General features: G+C 37.4%; 1 protein-coding gene across 6 annotated transcripts in view; it reads right to left on the bottom strand.

The window, feature by feature from the left end:
• SBF2 (SET binding factor 2) overlaps positions 1–20,069 on the bottom strand; it is a 230,887-nt gene that overhangs the window by 43,535 nt on the left and 167,283 nt on the right. For all 6 annotated transcript variants that reach the window (XM_030273779.4, XM_030273781.4, XM_030273784.4 and 3 more), the window contains exons 18-23: positions 6,113–6,283; positions 4,976–5,232; positions 3,568–3,740; positions 3,242–3,315; positions 2,670–2,865; positions 1,891–2,018 (exon numbers count right to left, since the gene is read on the bottom strand). In XM_030273779.4, the coding sequence (XP_030129639.4) occupies positions 1,891–2,018; positions 2,670–2,865; positions 3,242–3,315; positions 3,568–3,740; positions 4,976–5,232; positions 6,113–6,283 (999 nt within the window). The remainder of the gene's footprint in view (positions 1–1,890; positions 2,019–2,669; positions 2,866–3,241; positions 3,316–3,567; positions 3,741–4,975; positions 5,233–6,112; positions 6,284–20,069) is intronic.

The following is a 20,069-nucleotide window of genomic DNA, read 5'->3' as shown; positions in this document are numbered from 1 at the left end:
AGTATAGTGCTGGCACTAAGACATCTTCAACAGTTCAAATTCAGGTCACATGGGACAGCTTAGCTGGGAAATGGTCTGCCAGCTCTACCCCTACACTGGGAACTGAGGTTGGTAATGCACTTTAAAGACTCAGCAAGCCAGCAATTTCAGCATTCATATGTCACAACCATTACATTTCTATTACTTAGATGTTCCAATTTTGGCCTCACCTTGCAAAGTGTAGAAAACTGCTAGTAACAAAAATGTGATAGTGAAATCTGCTCCTTAAAAAGGAAATAACCTTGTGCTATTCAACACTGATCCATTCACTTGACTAAAAATGCTTTTTGAAAGGTTCTGGGGGAACAAATCCTTCCATCCAATCATCCTCTGCTGAAAGCAAGTCAACAATTTGGGGAGAACAAATAAGAGACAGAAAATACGGAATCCATAAAAAGGCCCGAAAGAACTCTAAGAATGTGGAGAAAGCAAACAAAGAAATATCCTAGAGCTCTATTTCTGAGCGCATACCTAGACACCTTTTAAATTCCTCTGCTTGCCATCTAGGAGGTGGATTTCATCCTTGCTTTTCCAATTTCACTTGTTTTGTAAATACTTTCCAAATGACTAATGGCTCTGTTGTTCTAGGACCTCCTTGAAAGGAGCTCTTCAGTCTTTGGGGGTTACAAAGATCAGAAGTTTTAAAGATACCAAACAGCATAGCTGCACACAAACCCATCTGAAAACCATAATTAATAAACAAAGGGGAGGGGCTATTTCATCCTGTGTTGAACCCTGGCTGTTACATAGGGGCCAGGGAATAAACTGTTTGTGGATTGTTTTTGTTCTCATAACCTAATACAAAACTATGCTAAACAAAAGCAAAGATGATGTTTGACCCGAATCCAGCTCTGAAAACACTGAGCTGTGTCTGTATTTATCACATCATTGAAGCATGCTAAGTATTCTGGTAAAAAGATTTCTGGAAAATAAAAGTCCTCTCAAAAGTCCACAAGGACAACTTCTTTTGCTTGTTTTTCTCATTTGCATTCCTAATTTTGTGTTTTTGAAGAGGATGCTGAAGGATGATTAGCTAAATGATGGTCATTATTGTAAGGAATTAGTAAAATGCTGTTTTGTTATGATTTCAAATGTTGGAGTTATTCTCAATGAAAATACGCTTCTGCAGTCAGGTCAACCCAGCAAAGTATTTCTTATCTTAAAGCACTGCAGTCTGCTTTCAGTCCATGATACAGAATTCTTTGCTTGCAACCTTTTATCTCTCAGAGTTTGACCACAGTTAAGATCAAAACCAAGAAGAAAAACTCAGGAAAGACTTCAGGATTCCTAATTTCTATAAGTCCATCCTCATCAATTGCCCTTCAATACACACTTCTGTTGAACATACTGATGGGGATCCTACAGAAAATTCCAGGATCTGTGCCTGTCAGATAGAGGCTCATTGGTTCTACCCTAAAGATTCCTGGAAGTGCAGCTTCCATTAGCAACATGCCATGACTTTCTGCCACAGATTTTAACAGAAAGCTGGTGAAGTGACAAACCTTGAGAAGAAAGCAACACTCAGAGCTCTTCCATACTGATTCCATGTAGCTGGAGGAGTGAGGAATCAGGTTCTCACTAGCCTCTACTTAGGGCTTCTGGACCAAAACCAGCCCTTTTCTGGTTCCAAAACAGGTGAGGAAAGCAGTGAAAGAAATCCAATGTGAAAATAGCAACCCTCTGTAAATATCAAGAGGGCCAAGTAATGCCAGGGTTTCTTTGAGTTCTGCCTTGTCTATTGACCTTACAGGGCAGAGAACTGGACTCCTCACAAATACCAGGGCAAAGTGCTGCTCGTAAATATTTTGAGCAGCCTGTAGCCACAAAAATTTTCACAAACCTTCCTTTTACCTGAAAAGTGGCTGAACTGATCTGCAACCCTTCCTGCATGCTCTGCTGCAGCTGGTTCTGGATACTGATCTTCTTCTCCTTGGTCATGGAGGCGATAGGAAAGCTCCGGATCACGGTCTGCTCCCCGACTGAAGATAAAACACACAGATACTTGTTAGATCACACAACCAGGCCTCTGCTCACACTGTCACTGGAATAAACAAGAGTGAATAAGTACAGAGCCACATGAACATGATGGCACAGGGTTAATTTCAGGTGAAATACCTGAAAAGTTGGCAAATTCCTAAAGCATCATCTGTGAATTCCTAAAGCATCATGTGAATTTCTACTCTATTTCAGCAGTGATGATTAGAAAAACATTGTCCTTCCTTCTGGGTCTTTCTACATAATGGAAATGTACCCCCAAAACCTAGGTTGGTAGGGGGTAAAGAAACAATTTCAAGTTTATTCAGATTTCATAATGCAACATATAAACAGAAATCATACACTTTGATATCTTTACATATGACCATGAACTTTCCACAATATATTTATACTTCTGAATGACAATCTGCTTAGAAATTGTACATGTTAAATTGTGAAAAAGTATCATTCAGAGGAGCTGACATATCAAGAAAATATTTCCAAGCAATAATTTTAGGTAGAATACCAACTCATTAATATTTTTCCTTTCATTTGCTTCCAGTGTCTGAAAAAAAACTGTTTAATGATGTTGATGCTTAAATAGGTGGACAGATCAGCTCAAAATCCTGCCTATAATTATCACTAGATTTTCTTACCTAGCTGATCATGTGGAGTGCCTTTAAATATAATCCTGTAAGTGGTAAGGAACAAAGCTCCTTCAGCAGGGAGGATATGAGGACCTCCAAGCAGTCCTCCTGTGGCTTCCTCTCTGCCATCAGGATCCAGCAGCACACGGAGACCTTCACAAACAAATTCTTCTCCTGGCAGTAAAGTTGGCCGTAGGATTTTGGGCTGATGCAAATAAATGGAAAAGTAAGTGTAAATCAGTGTTATACCTCAGGCTAGCAAAAATATTTGGGTTTAAAAGCTTAAAAACAAAATTATTATGACACTTAGTCCAAATAAGGGATATGGAGTTTGGACTCAAGGAAGAGAAATGGGTCACAAAAAGCAGTGGGCATGCAACAGCTTGTTTATGATCAGAAGTCTGGCTCTACTAGTCTCATATTTCATGAGACCAAAGCCAAGCACTTTATTTATTACTAATGGAAATTTTCTTTTAACATTTTGATATTTCCTCATAGCATTATGAGAGGAAAAAGAAAGATGACTAGATTTAGTGATTCTAATACTTGTAAAGAATACAAATATGTTTCATAACACTTGCCTTCTGTATCGGTGGAAGCCTCCTACTCTCACGATGCACAGCCTCCAGAGTCTCTATGTGCATTGCTACAATGCCTGGAAAGCAGGAACAGCATAAATGAAGTCTCACACAATGGGAAAGAGAAAGCTGCCCTGTAATTAAAACTCTGATAATTCTGAAATTCTCAAATTTTGACACATTATCTGACATTCAACAGCAATTACAGTCTGGAAAAGAAATCTAACACTAGATTTTTCTAAAGGTAACTCCAATTATAAAGTGACTTTGTTTAATTTGGAAAAGAAAAAAGAAAGACTATAAAAGCACCTCTTTGTGACAATTCCTACCTGGTATCATGCAGTGCAGACCCTTGATGTGATCCTGTGTGACCCCACTTTCTGTGCAAACCTTGTCAATAAATCTGGTGATGAAACGCACGACTGCGTTTGCAACATCATTGTTCTCCAAGTCCTCAAACCCACTCTCAGTGTCATAACTCTCTGCAACACTGCCTGCAATGCTAAAGGCAGAAATAAAAGCAGTAACAAGTGTGAACAATTCAGCTGGTGATGAACATGTGACACTTGAACAGACACTGACAAGCTGTAGTGGGTTCTTTTTTCTAATTACAATTTGCAAACCTTGCTAAAAGCATACGGTGGTACCACAATTATATTGTACTTTCATTGCCAAAATGTCATGAATGATGACATAGGACAATTTTCTCTCCATGAGTCCAGCACAGATAGGTCCAGAACAGAAAAAACAGCTTTTTGGAAGTGAGCTCTGTGTTCTCTTCATAAAGTCAAGTAAAGTATTTGCAACCCATGGTAAGCAAATATCCAGTTATATAGAGCAAATCATTAATTGTATATTTAAGTTGCAGAGCAAAGGAATCAAATGCTAAAAAGATCATAAGGAAATTTTTTTGTGCATTAGATAAGCCAGCAAGTCAGTGGGAGATGTACTCTGAATGTCTAAAAATGCCTCCCATAATAACATTAGAGGCCAAATTCATGGATTGCAACATACACATCACAAGCAGTCTACTGAGGAAATCCTAATGCCTGAGATTAGAGGTGTGTAGTCAGCAGGAATTAATAACTCCATGGGGAGTTTCATCCTGATAGTCTTTAACTTGATGCCAATGTACTCACATAGTGTTCTATAATTTTATCAAGTGAGAATTTGTACAGAGAGGTGATAATGAAGACAATAAACAAAGAGGGAGAAAGGCTTGTTATGAAATGTCCTGGATTTGCATGCTAGGGAATGAATGGAACTGGTGTTATACTCCTACTGCTTCCTTAGTAATTTAACCTTTGCCATTGTGGTTTAGCCCTCTTGCTTTTTGTGACCTCAGTGCCTTTCCTCCTTTGCAGCTGTTGCACAGAAATGATGATTTTATAGATGCTAAACAAATGCTTTCTTGATTTTAGGTTCATACAGTGGTTTTTTCAAGTTATATAAAAACTAACAGAATGGGTTTGGGGCTGCTGTTTTCTTTCTCACCAAACCCCACGTCTGTCTCCAACATCTGCTTTACTAGATTAAAAATTCTTACTGGGACAATACAATGTTCCTTTGAATTTAATCTCTCCAGACAAAATTCTGTTATTTGAGAGGAATCATGTTAGACTTCTACTCAACTACTGAACTTGAAAGGAAGTGAAGATGCTGAAACAATCTGGTATTTAGAGTACAGCCATTTTACAAGCTGTGGCCCATCCTGCTGGATGAGCCCTGAGAACCCACCTGTTTGTGACAATACTGTTGCTTCCACTCTCCCAGTCCCCAGTGGCTGATGTTCTCAGCAGCTTGTTCTTACTTGTATCCAGTGGTACCAGCAGGTAGACCATGAGGTTGGCAAAATGAATGGCCTGGCTGAAAACTGTGCTTTCCTCATTCTGGACCAGCTCCTGCTGTGTCTGTTTATTAAGGGTTGGCCATAACCTCAGCTGCTCAGCAGCCAGGTCCATTGCTGTCTTCTCCTGGTCTGCAGGAGTCTTCTCCTACAAGACAGAGAGAAAGAAATATAAAGACATAGGAAGAAAAGATAAAGCCACAACTTAAAAAGCAATGCTTATCCAAAGCTTTATTTATTAAATTGCTAATTAAACTTCTTCAGTTATTTAAATTATATATTCATTTAAAAAGAAAAAGCAAATAACTACCCTCAACAAGGTTTAAGGAGAGTTATGATTATGGGAACTGAAGTTTGAGAACAGTTTACTGAAATGCATCAGTAGCACAGTGTGGGCATATATAACATCATTGCTTTTAAGACCTTTTTTTATGCCATCCAATCTTCCATGTTTCTTCAGAGTAGTTTATTGATTTTATCTGATTTTAACACAGCTGCTTTCCTTAGCTTACCCACTTAGCTCAAATAAGAACAAGCATAAATCAGATTGAGAAATAACACGCAGCTCATGGCTTGATGCTGGCAATACTCTCCAAATTCCTAGGATGTTCAGGTGAGGGAAGTTTTTATATAAATAGCTTCCAGACCAGCTGAAACATTCACGTTTTTTTATGCTGGAAGTCCAATTCTAGCATTAGCTTAATCCAACTAGGTAGATGGCACACAGTCAAAGCAGAATAAAGGAATCTGGGAGCTAATATTAGTGACCTAAAGCCTGATGTTAAATTAACGAATGACTGGGTATCTTACAAATGCTTTTTCCACAATAAATTGAGCTAACATCAAATTATAATGCTTTGCAGATAAATGTAAATTTATATTATTTCTCATGTTATTGTATACTGTGTAATACAGAAGAAAATGAAAGAAAAACATATAAAATTGGAAAAACCATAACTTAAATCTCTGTAACCTAGGAAACAATATGTGAATAAAAATATTACTTTAATATTTTAATGGTCTCCTACCTTTTGTTTCAACTGCACTGCATGGTTGTCATCTTTGGCTGTAAGGTAGAGGGAGCGAACTTGATTTTGCACGTTGCTATAGAAGGTTGTTTCCCAAAACTGTTGATTAGTCCAGATAGGATGATCTTGTACACAGGTGTAAGCAAACTGACTAACCCCAGGTGCTAATTTCTGAAAGCAAAAAAGGTGCAAAGTGGACAAATCAGTCCTATTATTCAATTTTTTTTAAAGGCTATGACTTCAGAACTGACACACACATATGTGTATATATATGATCAGTAGTACAGGCTGACATGTGAAATATATCAACTTTTTTACTGCAATTAGGCTAGAGAAATTATCTCCAGTTTTGTGCTATTCAAGAAATTAACACACAGGGAGGTTGTATACAAGTCTAATGCCAGTGCAAGGCATGGTTTCTTGATTCAGAGTAGAAAAATGAGAACTGAGGTAAGAATTTTATGATAACAGTACAGAGCACATTTGTAATATAAAACATCTTCCTTGCCAAAAAAACCACAGTATTTCTAATAACCTAGTTGTACAACATAGAAATCGGTATTCAAACAGATGAAAATTATTTCTCATTTTATTTAGAACTGTAGTAATCAAATTCAAATAATAGTAAGTGTCAGTTGAGTCCTTCTGATAATCTGCATTTGTTGCAACAGCAGAAGATTAGATAAATCGTTATCTTCAGTGTTATTTACTGAACTGAATGACCCAAATCCAGTTCCTGAAAGAGTGCTAATTTTGTTATGTTCTTTGAAGTCACAAGGGTCTGGATCACTGTAAAGTCTCAAACAAACCCAGAATTGTTACAGCATTAGTCATTATGAATGAACCATTTTTTTTTTTCGAGTACATCTATTTATTTAGGTTGCACTAGTCTCCCAGGGAGTTGTTTAATATTCTTGATAACCACATACAAAGAAAGGAAATTTATTTCAATGGTCCAAATAATGAAATCTTTTATCATATGTTCTTACTTTTTGAAAAAATAAGGCCACAAAACAATGTGTTGTATACTGCATGTAGCAAAGAAGCAGGTCATCTAAATTTGTGCTTATGATTATTTCTGCAGCAGAACTGAAGACTAAAGTACATTACTGTGTGCCTCATTTAATGTCTATCACTCACAATACTACCCATACCTGAAACACACAATATCCAGAACTTAGATTTTACTTTAGTGATTATGTTCTGAACCACTTTCCTGGAGAGCATGAATACTACTCCATTTAATATTTGTAATTGTAGAATTGTACAGAACAGCCAGTACTTATAATATTTCCCTAGCTGGCACCTGGGCATTCAAATGGAAGGGTAGGAAATTACAACCAAAACTTTTGCAGTCTGGTTTAAAGATTTCCAGTTTTGCAATTCTCCAAACTGTGTTTTCCTCACTAGGCTCTTCCAAGTACAGCATGAACTGAAAGTCTTGATCATGTGCCATGTACTTATTCCCTATCAAAGGTTCTTGAAAATTCTACATCTGAGGAAAACTCTATGTGACATGCTAAGAAAATTTACCCAACTGAAGTGCCTTCTTGTGCTTAGCCACCTAAAAGTGAGCAGTATAATTTTGATTTGATCATGCACAATTTCAGCAGAATTTCTCTGTAACCTGTTAAGAAATCTACATCTACTCAAACAATGTTCAGTGTGACTTTGTTTATTCAATACAGACAGAGAGAAGATATCTGGTTTGTTTAACAGATGCCCAAGTTTCAGTTGTGGTGCAGCTTATGGCAGATGACAGGAAATGATAACTGATCTCCCCGATCCAGCTGTTAAATCACAGACCAGATCAGCACAAACAGTGCCCTACTCATCTTTGTAGGGACTGCAGGATATTCCCTTGAAAAAACCTAATCATACACAAGACACACCACAGGGCCCACAGACTGATCTGGCCCAATCATTGACCTACCTCAAAATCCAGATGCACAAAACCTCTGTTACAGAGGAATAGGGATGATGGGTAAATCATGGAATAAAAATATGGACAACATAACTTGAAAGCAAAGGTTAGTGCTAAAGCCATATCATGACTTTTACTTCTATTTATTATTTGCTTTTTTCACTGGGACTCAATTCCCAGTCACAACATATCTGCAAAAAGGGAGTATGAATGTCAAGAAGAGGGGGAGGGTAAAAGGAGAAAGGAAAATAAAAGGGGAAAGGAAAAACAAAAGGAGAAAAGAAATAAAAAGTCTGCTCAAGCCTAGCTAGTTGGGAGGGTTAATTCACATCAATTTGTGCAGTAAATGCACACAAAGGAATGAATTGACTATCAACCTCTTCAGTTGCCTTTGATAATTCAACCCACATCAGGTAATTGGGTAGACTGGGTTGAAAAGGGGTCATCTTTGACACAAACTCAAAATTAAGTTTAAGCTCCTAACCATGGGTCTAAAGAAATAAAAATAAGATAAATGATTTTCACATGGGGACAAACGTGACAGGAAAGATGAGGGGCTTTTAGATGCTCCTCCTGTGCTCATAATTTAAAACCATGAACAGCCATGTATAAAACATAATTTTTAAACAATGGAGATTTATGTTCACATATAACTACATAAATCAACACTGATAATACCTCCTAGACCAAATTAAAAAAAAAACTTTGTTTACAAAAGCATGAAAGCAAACACATCAAAAAACGCTTAGTGATCATAAATATTATCTTTCTCATCACCTACATGTGATTAAACAAATGGCAAAACCTGATAGTGGCCAGAGTACAGAATCAAAATCAGGACTTGTAGTTCCTGGCTCTGCCAGTTATTTTGGGCAAAATCACTTTGGATTCTCTGCTTGCTTGGGTTAGTTTGTTTGTAAAAAAAACCAGTAACAATACCAAGCTCAAGAAGCACTGTTGTTTCTGTGCAGCCTAAACCCATGGACTAAAAATACTCTTGGTACAAACACAAGCATTCCATGAAGTTTGCAGTGTCTATATTCTCTGTGCTGAGAGTGCTTAGTCAGCCCATTTCCCTAGAATGGAAACTCACCTAACACATCAAAAGGGCCCCAATGTTTACCGCTGCACTCAAAAGAATTTACTCAGAATTGATCCAGTTTAAGTAGAAGAGTAGTTTAGTGTTTTCCATCAAGAAATACTACACATATAAAACATATCTTCACCTAGCTCTCCACAGGGCAGCTACACTACACTGATATTTGTGCTTTCTCTCTGTCCCAGTAACTCACTCCTGCCAGACAGAATGAATGCAGGAGGCAGCAAAAGAATTTCCTACTTACAAGGAAGGATTTAGGGACTGACAGCATAAAACAGACCCCAGAAGAAAATCATAGTAGTTCTGAACTGATGAAGTCCTTATTCTAAAGCTGTCAATATGACAGAAAGAGCACTGAGGTGTAAATTGTAACAACCAACAGAAAATCAGTTAACTTCTGCAAAGGACACTGAGTCCTTTAAACAGATTAATGAAACTTAAGAACCCCTGAACACTCCCTTCCCAAATTCCATATGAAACAGACCTTACCCCATCAAAATAATTAATTACATGCTACAGAGTTTGTGAGAACACAAGAACACAAGGTAGGTTTGGGACTTGCTATGTAAGACTATACAGGCAACTTCCTGAATTTAGGAATTATCTTGCCATTATTTCCACCTTACTTAGAGGTACTGGATAACACCTGCCTGGAACTTTTTCCCTGTTTCCCTGCACTGGATACTCCTGATTGTGAAAATGATATCTGCAGCTCAGTAAGAAATATGTACCATTTCCAAAACTCTCAAACTCGCTGTGGGGTCCAGGTCCTCAAAGAATGTCTCTGTAACATTAAATTATCTAGATTGCTTGTTTCTGATAAAGAAAAGCATGCGTTGTGCTGGTCACTCAGCAGTTACTACCCTTAACACCACAAAGCTTAAAGAAGGAAGTTTATTATAGGAAAGCAGAGGATCCAGCTATTGATTGTGAAGCTGAAAAGTGATTTTCAAACAAAAAAGAATAAAACCCAAAGTATGAATATACCTAACTGTTTTTTTTTCTCACAAGATTTTGCTGCATGTCTCTCAGTTATGGAAATGAAGGGGCAAACTTAACAGTGCACTGTCTTTTAGAGAAATCCAGTTTACTTCAGAAATAAAGTGGTTTTCTGTCTCCAACTGACAGCCTGAGTTATTGGTTTGGATACATTTGCTGAGAAAATGAGGCAGAACAAGTGAGAAGGAAGGTGCTGCTGAACACAAAGAGTATCTTCCTCCTCAGCTCCTCAAGGAACCACTGGCTACGGGTCATCATCTGACCTCTGTGAGGAAGCTACTGCAGCACCTTTGCATGCCAAAGCTCCTCCTCTCCTCTACTGGTTACAGTTGTCCCTGGAATGTGCAAGTGCAGGCTTAGGGATCATCAGGACACAGTGGCACTGCTAATTTAAAGAGCTGCTCCCTGTCCCTGCTTAGATAAACATCCAGTCAGTCAGCACCTATTGACACCTAAGCAGGTACCAGCTACTGCAGCCACCCCTGGCCAAGTGATACAAACCAAATTCTGCACACAAACACGTCCTACCAGCCAGTCCTGCAGTCACATCCATGCTGTGCCCACACAGATCCTGCTAAACCCCAAAAGACTTCACAGTTGTCCCCCAGGATCAACCCTCACTGACTGACCAGCAGGACAGATCCTTACCTACATCCTACCTGCAGGCAAGGCTGCAGTGTGTGCACATAGCACAGAACCACAGGGTTGGTGCCTTGGGAGGCACCTTGGAGATCATCCAGCTCCAGCACCTGCCTGAGCAGGGACACCTCCATAGTCCCAGGCACCTCAGAGCCCCATCCAACCTGGCCTGGAACACTTCAGGGATGGGGCATCCACAGCTTCTCTGGGCAACCCTCCCTCAACATCTCAACACCCTTGCGATTAACCATTTATTCTTATTTTTGATTCTAAACCTACCCTCTCTCACTTTAAAGCCGTTACACACACATACTCCAGCAAGTATAATTGTACATGAGAATGTTTTCAAGCCTGACTGTGTGCTGCATGGATAACATCAGTCAAAAAATTCAGTTCAATGGATAGCTTTCCTATTTCGTCTAAAGTATAAAATTATACCCACACATATTGTGCACACAAATGTGGGGAAATGTCATAAGAGCATGAAGGAAGAATTGCAAAGTTCTGTTAATTTCTGTTTTACTGCTCTAGAAAAAGATGGTGAAATATTAAATTGAGCTTCATCTTCAACCTGAAAATCTCGGCAAATGCAAAAAAAAAAACCAATTTGCCCCCTTTCCTGCCACCAAACCAGACTGAAGATTGACTTCTATTTTAAAATAAAATGAGTAGTAAAACGATCCATTACACTGTTTATCTACTATTATTTCACCATGAAAAATAAAAGGAAGGTCAATTCACTCATAATTCAGCGCTACCAAATCACAGCCAGGTACACTAAACCAGCAGAGGGCAATAGAATTCTAGAATGTTGCAAAAATGGGATGTAATTCTGGATGGAGCTCTATTTACTGTATACATTTTTTGGCAAAAGTTATTAAACATCTAATTACTCATGATCTCTAATCCTAGATTCCTGAAGGTCATGTGTAATTTACTAGACATTACTTAAAGCCATGCAGATTACCTCAGATTTCCACACAGATTTATCAAGATGGATATATGCTACAAAGTTCCCTGTAATATTAAATAATACACATAATAACATACTTATTTCTCCAAAGAGATAAAGAAGATATTTAAATAGTTTTGTTATACAAAGACAGAAAGGAAACTAAAATTGTCTAGAACAACATATGTTCAGATCCCACAAAAAAGAGAAGACATTTCCATACCAGAACTTCACAGTTTTAAATAAGCTAAACTCCACAAAATGGATCAGAAATAGTTTGATTTTTCTCCCTCAATATAGCATTATAAAGTTTTGGTGGATTAAATCCATTAGTTAAGATACAGATTTCACAAATTCTCAGTTGAAGTGTTGAATCCATCTGAAGATTTTTTCAAGCTTTGACACAGTTATTTTGAAAATATCCTAAAACGTCACTGAATTTTGAATCAGGTGGTTCAGCAGTGAGTGTGCACCTGTGAGAGCATTGGAATGGTGGCATTGGCTCTATTCACAAAAACAACCCACAGCAACGTTATCCAGGTCTGTGCCCAGAAACAAATAAACCCTGTAAATCTCAGAAGTTGATGGGTTTTATCTAGATTCAAATAATGGTTCTTAGACTTATTGATGACCTGATATGTAACTTAAAGCCCACCTAAATAGAGCAACCCCCAAGGGGGTAGTAAAGTAATTACTTTAAGTTCTTCTGTCACTTCATTCTAGTAGTTCTTTAATTACCATTTTCCTTCTTCTGTGGGAGCTTTCTCTGGCTTCACTGGTCAAATTATTTCTGAATTTCTGTCAATATGCAGCAGTTCCTTATCTGAAGAAACTATTAAAACAATAGTTCTCAAGTAGCCCTCAAGAACATGATGAGCAAATTTGAAAGATGTAAGGGTACAATACAGAATATAAACTGCAAATTCATAAAATTTTAACAGCAGCAGCTCTCATCTTGGCAATACAAATTATAGATATACTACATGGTTCGGGTGAAAGAAAGGGGATGGGCAAAATCAAGAACCTCAATATTATGAAGAATTCTGAAAGTAAGGACAAGAAAACTGAACTTGCACTCTGAGCTAAGCTATTTGAGAGCTCAAACAACATCCAGTTTGACCAACAGACACAGAAAATGATTGTGGAGATGCTGAATGTAAGTGCCTTACAGAACAGGAACTGTCAGGAACAGTTCTGACAAATGGAAAGGTGCAGTTTCAGCATGTGAAGGGCACAAGGAAGAGGAGAGCCACACACCTGCCCTGTGAATGCTTCCTGCCACAGTGCTATGAACTCATGACAATGAGCTGATGTGGTATGCACAAGTTCAGAGAGCTGTGATTAATCAGAGAAAGTCAAGAAGAGCATCCCTTCAAGAATTCCAACTGCAGGTACTGTCGTGAAGTGTACAGAGGCAGCAAATGTTAAAAAGTGCAGGGATATGGATGAAAATAAGAGTAGGAGAAAAAAACTCCAATTTTGGGCTTAAATCACTTGGACATGTACATAAGAAAAGTGTTTGTGATACCTCAATTCTTTGGTCACACTCAGTTTAAATTGTTGATGAGCTATCTAGGATGGCAACTGAGACATTCACAGAGAAGCAGGTAATACACACAAATATAGCAGCAATTTCTCTCCCTTACCATCTGTAAGCATTTGCTCTCTCATGGAAACATAAAATAATGCTGCTCAAATCAGATAATAATGCTACAATGAAATGGAACTCAGTGAAGGAAATTGTTTTCATGAAGAAAGTTCCATTCTACTGGGATAAGGACGTGCTGATGAGGAGGAAAAGTTGACCTTACACATATGGGAAACGCATGGGGGACTCTGTTACTTCATTTACATTCCTTCATATGAAGCTCAGAAGCTTTACTAGATTTTAATTAAGCCACCAGAAATTCTTTCATGGTGAAAATTCAAAGTGAATCAGAAATTCTGTAACAATGTAATCCCCCCTAGAAGTAACAACGTAAAGAGATGGGCAATAACGAAATTAAACGTCTTAAACCAGAGTTATGTATCATTTCTAGAAAACAAGCTCAAGTGAAATCAGTTACAAATGATGTGGTCTAATACAGAAGAAACTCAACAGAAAGCTTCCTCCTTATCCTAGGCAATAGTGGTCAGTTCCTCAGTAACACAAATTTACTACAAAATTTATCATTACGTCTCATTTTAATTGGGGGAAATTGCCTTTTTTTTCTTCCTGACCAAGTACTTCCTCCCACAAACCACTAAGGAAAGGAACTACAGATTGCTAAATTATTTTTTCCACTGTGTTATCATCCTGGGAAAGTCAGCTTCTTCAACAGAGCAAAGTTACCTCAGTAATTGATTTCCTAAATTCCTTGTTAAAAACATTCTCTAGTTAGTCTCTCCTGTTAATATGCTAACATGTTGTATTATACTTTCTTGTTTAATTTCCTTTTCCCCCACCTAAAATAGTTTTGGAAGTGAGATATTCTCCACTACAAAGACATAAAATATATTCTACTGGCATGTATTATGTATCTATCAGAAGCAAAGTACACAAGTTAAAATCTTAAGGATCAGAGATGACTTTTGGGTGCCTGTGTTTGCAAGGGATACTGCAAAAGTACTCAATCATAACTAACAAGAGTCCCCAAATTCCTGTTGTAACATGAAAAGTATGTTTGCTTTTACAAAAATAATTTACTGAACTATAATATTTATATGAAAATAAATTTTAATGGATATAATAAAACTTTTGACTGGAGGAGTGTTTAGAAATATTGACAGAACTTTGACCATTGCCTTAAAAATGCTCTTCCATGATCCCACTCATATTCATAAACACCTGCCAAGTAACCACATTATTTTCTCTCAAAAGTCGATAATCCCCTGCTTTTAGGCCATGTCTATTAAAACTTCAGCCCTAATTAACCTACTGGTGCACAGAATCACCAACAGTAATGATTACTACTATGAATAATGATGACTGTCATGAATCATGAGCAATAATGATGACTCCACAGCTTCCTTCCAATGCCTCAAACTGCCTGGCTTCAAGTATTATTACTTATTTCAAATACTTGTTGTAAGCTCTTGAGGGTAAGTTTCTTCATTTTTCTGTTTTTTAGTACAAAAGTAACACCAACAGTTCTGGTCCACAATTAAGGCTCCTGGATTTTCCAGGAATGCAAATAATGCTCATATACACACTTGATAATGTTGGAAATGTTCCTTTGTGGTTCAGCTTCTTCCCTATTATCCATTACATGATACAACCATGTTCTTTTTAAGCAGGCAACTTAAATATGTTTCTATATTAAAGGGATTAGCTTTCTGACAATGGATAAATAAAATAATTTTAGTACTAAAACCAATGTTACTTAATACTATTTCAGTCACAAAAACATTTCCATAGACTAAGATAGTATCAGAACTGGCAGGATAGAGATACAAAAAGAAAATTAATGGAAGCAGACAAAACTCCTTGCCAAGACAATAAAGGAAGTCTTTCACGATGGGAGTTTCCTAAATTAAAGCCAGCAATTCAAGAGTGAAGAATTTTAAAGCAGAAGTGATTTTAATCCAAGCACACCAGAGTAGGATAGAAAGTTTTAGAAGGAAGCACAATAACTAGGTGCAAGGATGAAAATATTTCAGTGTAGAAAGGTAACACATTACAGAAAGTCTTCCTAGCTTTCCAGGAGGCTAAAAGCATGCTGATGAGTATGAGAATTACTTGGAACAATCACAGTTGTGCAAAAATTAAAGTTAAAAATCAAAATTCGTGTTGAATGCAAAAAACCCCACTCACTTTGCTTTTCTAAATTAACTGCATCATCCAGTAGCTTTGTGCAGTTCCCTAGTATTTACACAAATTCTAAAATAAATACTAATATAATGTTGTCATTAAGTAACAGAGATAATGTTAGTACCAAATTATTCCACTGTTTTCCACAGTAGGTGGACCAATATTCTACTGATTCCAGTTGACACTAACTGTAAAATTTGCCTGACAAAGACATAAAAATGCAATTAACTCTTCACCAATAATCACAGATTTTCCACATCAGCCTTTCATGGAGCATCTTCCCTGTGACTTCACAGCTGCTGCTACAGAACAAAGAGCTCATTTCAAATTATGAAGCTTCTGTTACATAATTAACCTTGAATTGGGTCTCTCTTGGAAGGGGAGGGTTCATGATAATGATTAAAATACTATAAACTATTCTATGGAGTACAAATGAAAAATGGGCAGCCATGCAGATGAACGCCCAATGATGCCATATCCTAAGGATTTCAGCCAGCCCCAGTCTGCAAAGCTGAAGACTCATTTCTCTCATTCCATTTCAAGCTCTACAAAAAAATTCACATCAGTATCCAACCAAAATTTTATTTGAAATTTTGTGGCTTAGAAGCATTTTTTTAAAAAATCAATTAAAAAAATCAGTTTTTCCCTTTCTCCCTCCCAAGAATTACATAATTTAGTCACATAAAAATTCTAAAGTAGTCTCCAGTTTATCATGCTAAGACAAATGTCAGTTTGAATGTAATACATCCAGACTATGAGACATTTTGTTGCATTTTTTTTTGCCTAAACTAGATCAGCACTCTCCAAGCATACATCAAACCATTAAAAAAAACTGACTCAGAAATTAATTAATTAATTTCTAATTTTCTAATAAACCTGTGATTTTGAAAAATAATACTGCTCTGAATACTGCCATTTAAAGAAATGCTTGTCTATAAATGTGGAAGCCCATTCATAACATCTACACAGAAAAAGCTTTACTCTTAAAATAGTGTATTTTTATTATGCCACTTCCTTTATGTAAACACTTCTGAATGCCAAACAACAGAAAATTTGCAAGTGTTACTGTTGACTATGCAATGTGGTAGAAAGGTATGGGAACGCAGATATCATATACCGTTTAACCACAACACTTTAGTCATAAAATTTTGGAAAAGAGCCCTGAGGAGTAGCAAACTTTACTATAATTTGAACAATCAGGTTGAGAGGAGAACACAACTGCGTCTAACATTCAGTGTGTGAGGGATGCAAGAGAGGCTGACCAGAGCGCCAAGGATCAGCTGAGCTGCCAGGGAGGGCAGATGGAGAGGTGGCCTCTGCCTGGGGCAGCACTGGGGAGCTTGGGGTGGCAGCTCTGCTGCTGTGCCATTGTCGAGGACAGGCTGGAACTGGAGCCTGCCATGCTCCTGCCTGGCTGCTCTCCAGAAGGCAGCGTGGGGCTCACCACATCCTGCCAGCCTGGCAGGGACCCAGAGCCACGGAGGGAAGGCAGCCCCGCCGAGGGGACAGCGCCGCTTGCGCAAGCGCCAGGCTGCTCCTCGCGAGTTCATGCGAGGAAAACATCATTAAAACAGGTCCCTTCCCCTCCTCCTCTCTTCCCACACGTAGAACAAGACATCTTTTCCACAGCAACAAGGAATACTACATTTCCACTTTATACACTTTATCCACTTTATACACCAAGGAATACTACATTTCCACTTTAAACACAGAAGAAGTGAGTACATACCAAATAAGCATGGGTCACTGGTACCATGAAAACATGGAAAAATTCTTTTATCTTCACGTATAAATACATTTTATTTATATTGTTTCAATTTTAAACAAAATTCCAACGGTATTACTAACGGTAAACTAAAACCTTTTTCTAACCCAGAAGCAAAAATTTGTTTGTTTTTGTGACATTAGCAGTACACACCAAAGTCCACTGTCACTGATGAGTCACATTTTGCTAATAGCTTGTGTCCAATATTTAAAAATTTTAAAAAGCATAGGGACTATTTTTTCTAGCAAAATTCAATTATTACTCCAGGCCACAAATATGCAACCAGTGCTGACTTCCTGTCTATGACTTTAATCCCATCAGCTCTTACTTAGAGTGTGATCAAATCCTGCCTGATCAAGTTTCACAATAGATCACTCACCAGACTTCAGGGAGAATTCTGAAATTTCACCAGACATCCCAAGAGTTCCTAGCACGCTGTACACAGCGTGATGTTTCTTGTAATTTTAATTGGATCTGTGTAGAAATACCCTAGACTAGTTTTTAAATTAGCAAAGGCATTAAGACAAGATGGGTTACATCATGCCAACTTGCTCCCCTCTTTAAATTTTCTGTTGTTCTACCAAAAATATTTTAAAATCCCTCAAGGCTAATGCATGACACAACCATTCCAGAATCTTACCAACATCACCTCCAAGTTTTCAGTTGTGTTACAGCTCAGTTTCTTGGCTTTTCTGCTGAATGCAAACAAAACCACGTCCTTCTCATTATTTATACACCTCAAATATTTTGTGACTGCATTGTGTTCAGTAAAATACAGTGGATTATTTGGGAAGAACAGGTAATTGTTTCATTTGTGCTCTGCTTTGTCTTGGATAAAGAAAATGAAACCTAACATTTCATGAACACAACAGTCTTTCCATAAAGGAACTGTAAAGTTGTGTAACTTTACTTCATTGGAAGGAAAAGGAATTACACTAACAATGAAATGCTGCAACATGAAATCCCATCATGGTTTCCCATCAAAATGCTACAGCAAACAAAGATGGTAAAATATCAGACTGACTGACCTGTATAGACTCTTAGAACTCTACTTTTACATTTACTAGAGATTTTGTCACGATGACTTGACTTGGAGCGCTGCCTGTGCAATGACACCAATGTACAGACAAATGGAACCCTGTGCCACTGTCAGATGCACAATTCCTGTCTATTCCTGGCACTAAGAACATTGTCCAGTCTCAAAAGGGGGGGGTGAAATGAGATTTAACAGGCTGCTGGCATCAAACATGGTCTTCTGAGAACAGAAACACCAATAAAACAACTGCACTCTGCCAGGCACTGCTGCATCCTTGGGAAGCATCAACAAAATCATGAGGCAGAGGTAAGATAATTCTTCGTGTTGAAGCACAAGCTCATGCCAGGTAGAATATATTCACTCTAGTCTATGACACAATTTTGAAAACCTCTAGAGAAGCTGAAAGATCCTCCAAAAAGTATTAATTTTTACTCAAAAAGAATCAGTTTACTCAGAAGTATAAGTTTTATTCAAACTGAACCTTAAACTGTTAATCTGAATTTTAACTAACCACTGCAAAGTTAGTGTAATAATCTTATGTTCCGAACAGCATGTCAGTTTGTGTTTAGTATGAATAGTTGTATGCCAAAATAAGTACTTTTGCCAAAGAATTGTATCTAATGGGACATACCAAAGGGGACCATCACTGAACCTGAGGATTAGATCTGGGAAAAACAAAATTCTTTTTCTATTATGCATTAACAGCTGGCTTTTGCAAGTTAATAGTCAGGTTATTTTAATTTTTAATTCAGGTCAGGCACATTAAAAAACTCATCATGCTTCTTCCACCAAGGGACTCACAGTTTCCTGAGTGTATTTTTAGAGTTAAATAGCCCAGGCTATTAAAAAAAGATTTCAGAGAACTTTCTGTGAGAGAAATGGTGTGAGATCTTGGTACCTCTACCAAAAAATACAAGTGTGTAGATGAAATTACTTAAATATATTTTATATTCAATCCAGATTTTTGCTCTGCTTGATGGTGAAATCAAAACTTGTTTAAGCTTTTTTCAAAACTCTTGATACTACATTTAAAAGTCGCTTTTTGTTTTCTTTTTTTTTTTTTTTTTGCCTACTTGATCAAACTTTACCAAGGTAGGAATCTAACCAAACTGCTCCAACACCCCAAAACACTCCGTGTACCTCTCAAGGTAAGGAGCTACGTGGACTCTCTTGGCTATTCTTACAAACAAAACTAAAAACCAGAAAATAAAAGAAAGTAGAAGTTTCTTGAAAATGTAGAATTTATGCACTAGTAAGAATAAAATAGGGAAGAGGGAAATTTCTATAGCTCATTATCTCTTCCCTCAAATTAAATATTTGTGGCAGCAGCAAATGTGAAACAACAATTCTTCTACTGAAAGACTCAAAACAGAGGGAACAGAGAAAGATAAACTTGGATCTAAAGATGAGAGAAAGTCAATTTTTGCTGGGATTGAAAAACTTAACATCTCACCATGCTACTTTACATAAGAGAATGAAAATACCCTGTACACTCTTCCCTAAGAGCAGTTGTGGGGTATTATGTACAGCTACAAACTAAAACACATTCAAATAAAACTTTTTACAGTTCAATAAGAGGAAAAAACTCTGCCACTTCATGCTCCATATATGTTGTTAAGTACTAGTTTAAATAAGAAATGTCAGGAAATCTTCTACACATTTAAGTTTGTCAAAATTGTTCTTGCTTTCAACAGATGATTCAGGTTTCTATGACTGGTAAAGTTTGACATTTTTTATTCTTAAAACATGACAG

This window comes from Taeniopygia guttata, chromosome 5, assembly GCF_048771995.1.
Source record: "Taeniopygia guttata chromosome 5, bTaeGut7.mat, whole genome shotgun sequence".
NCBI lineage: Eukaryota > Metazoa > Chordata > Aves > Passeriformes > Estrildidae > Taeniopygia > Taeniopygia guttata.
The sequence above is the reverse complement of the archived record's forward strand: the minus strand, read 5'-3'. Positions and strand labels throughout refer to the sequence as shown.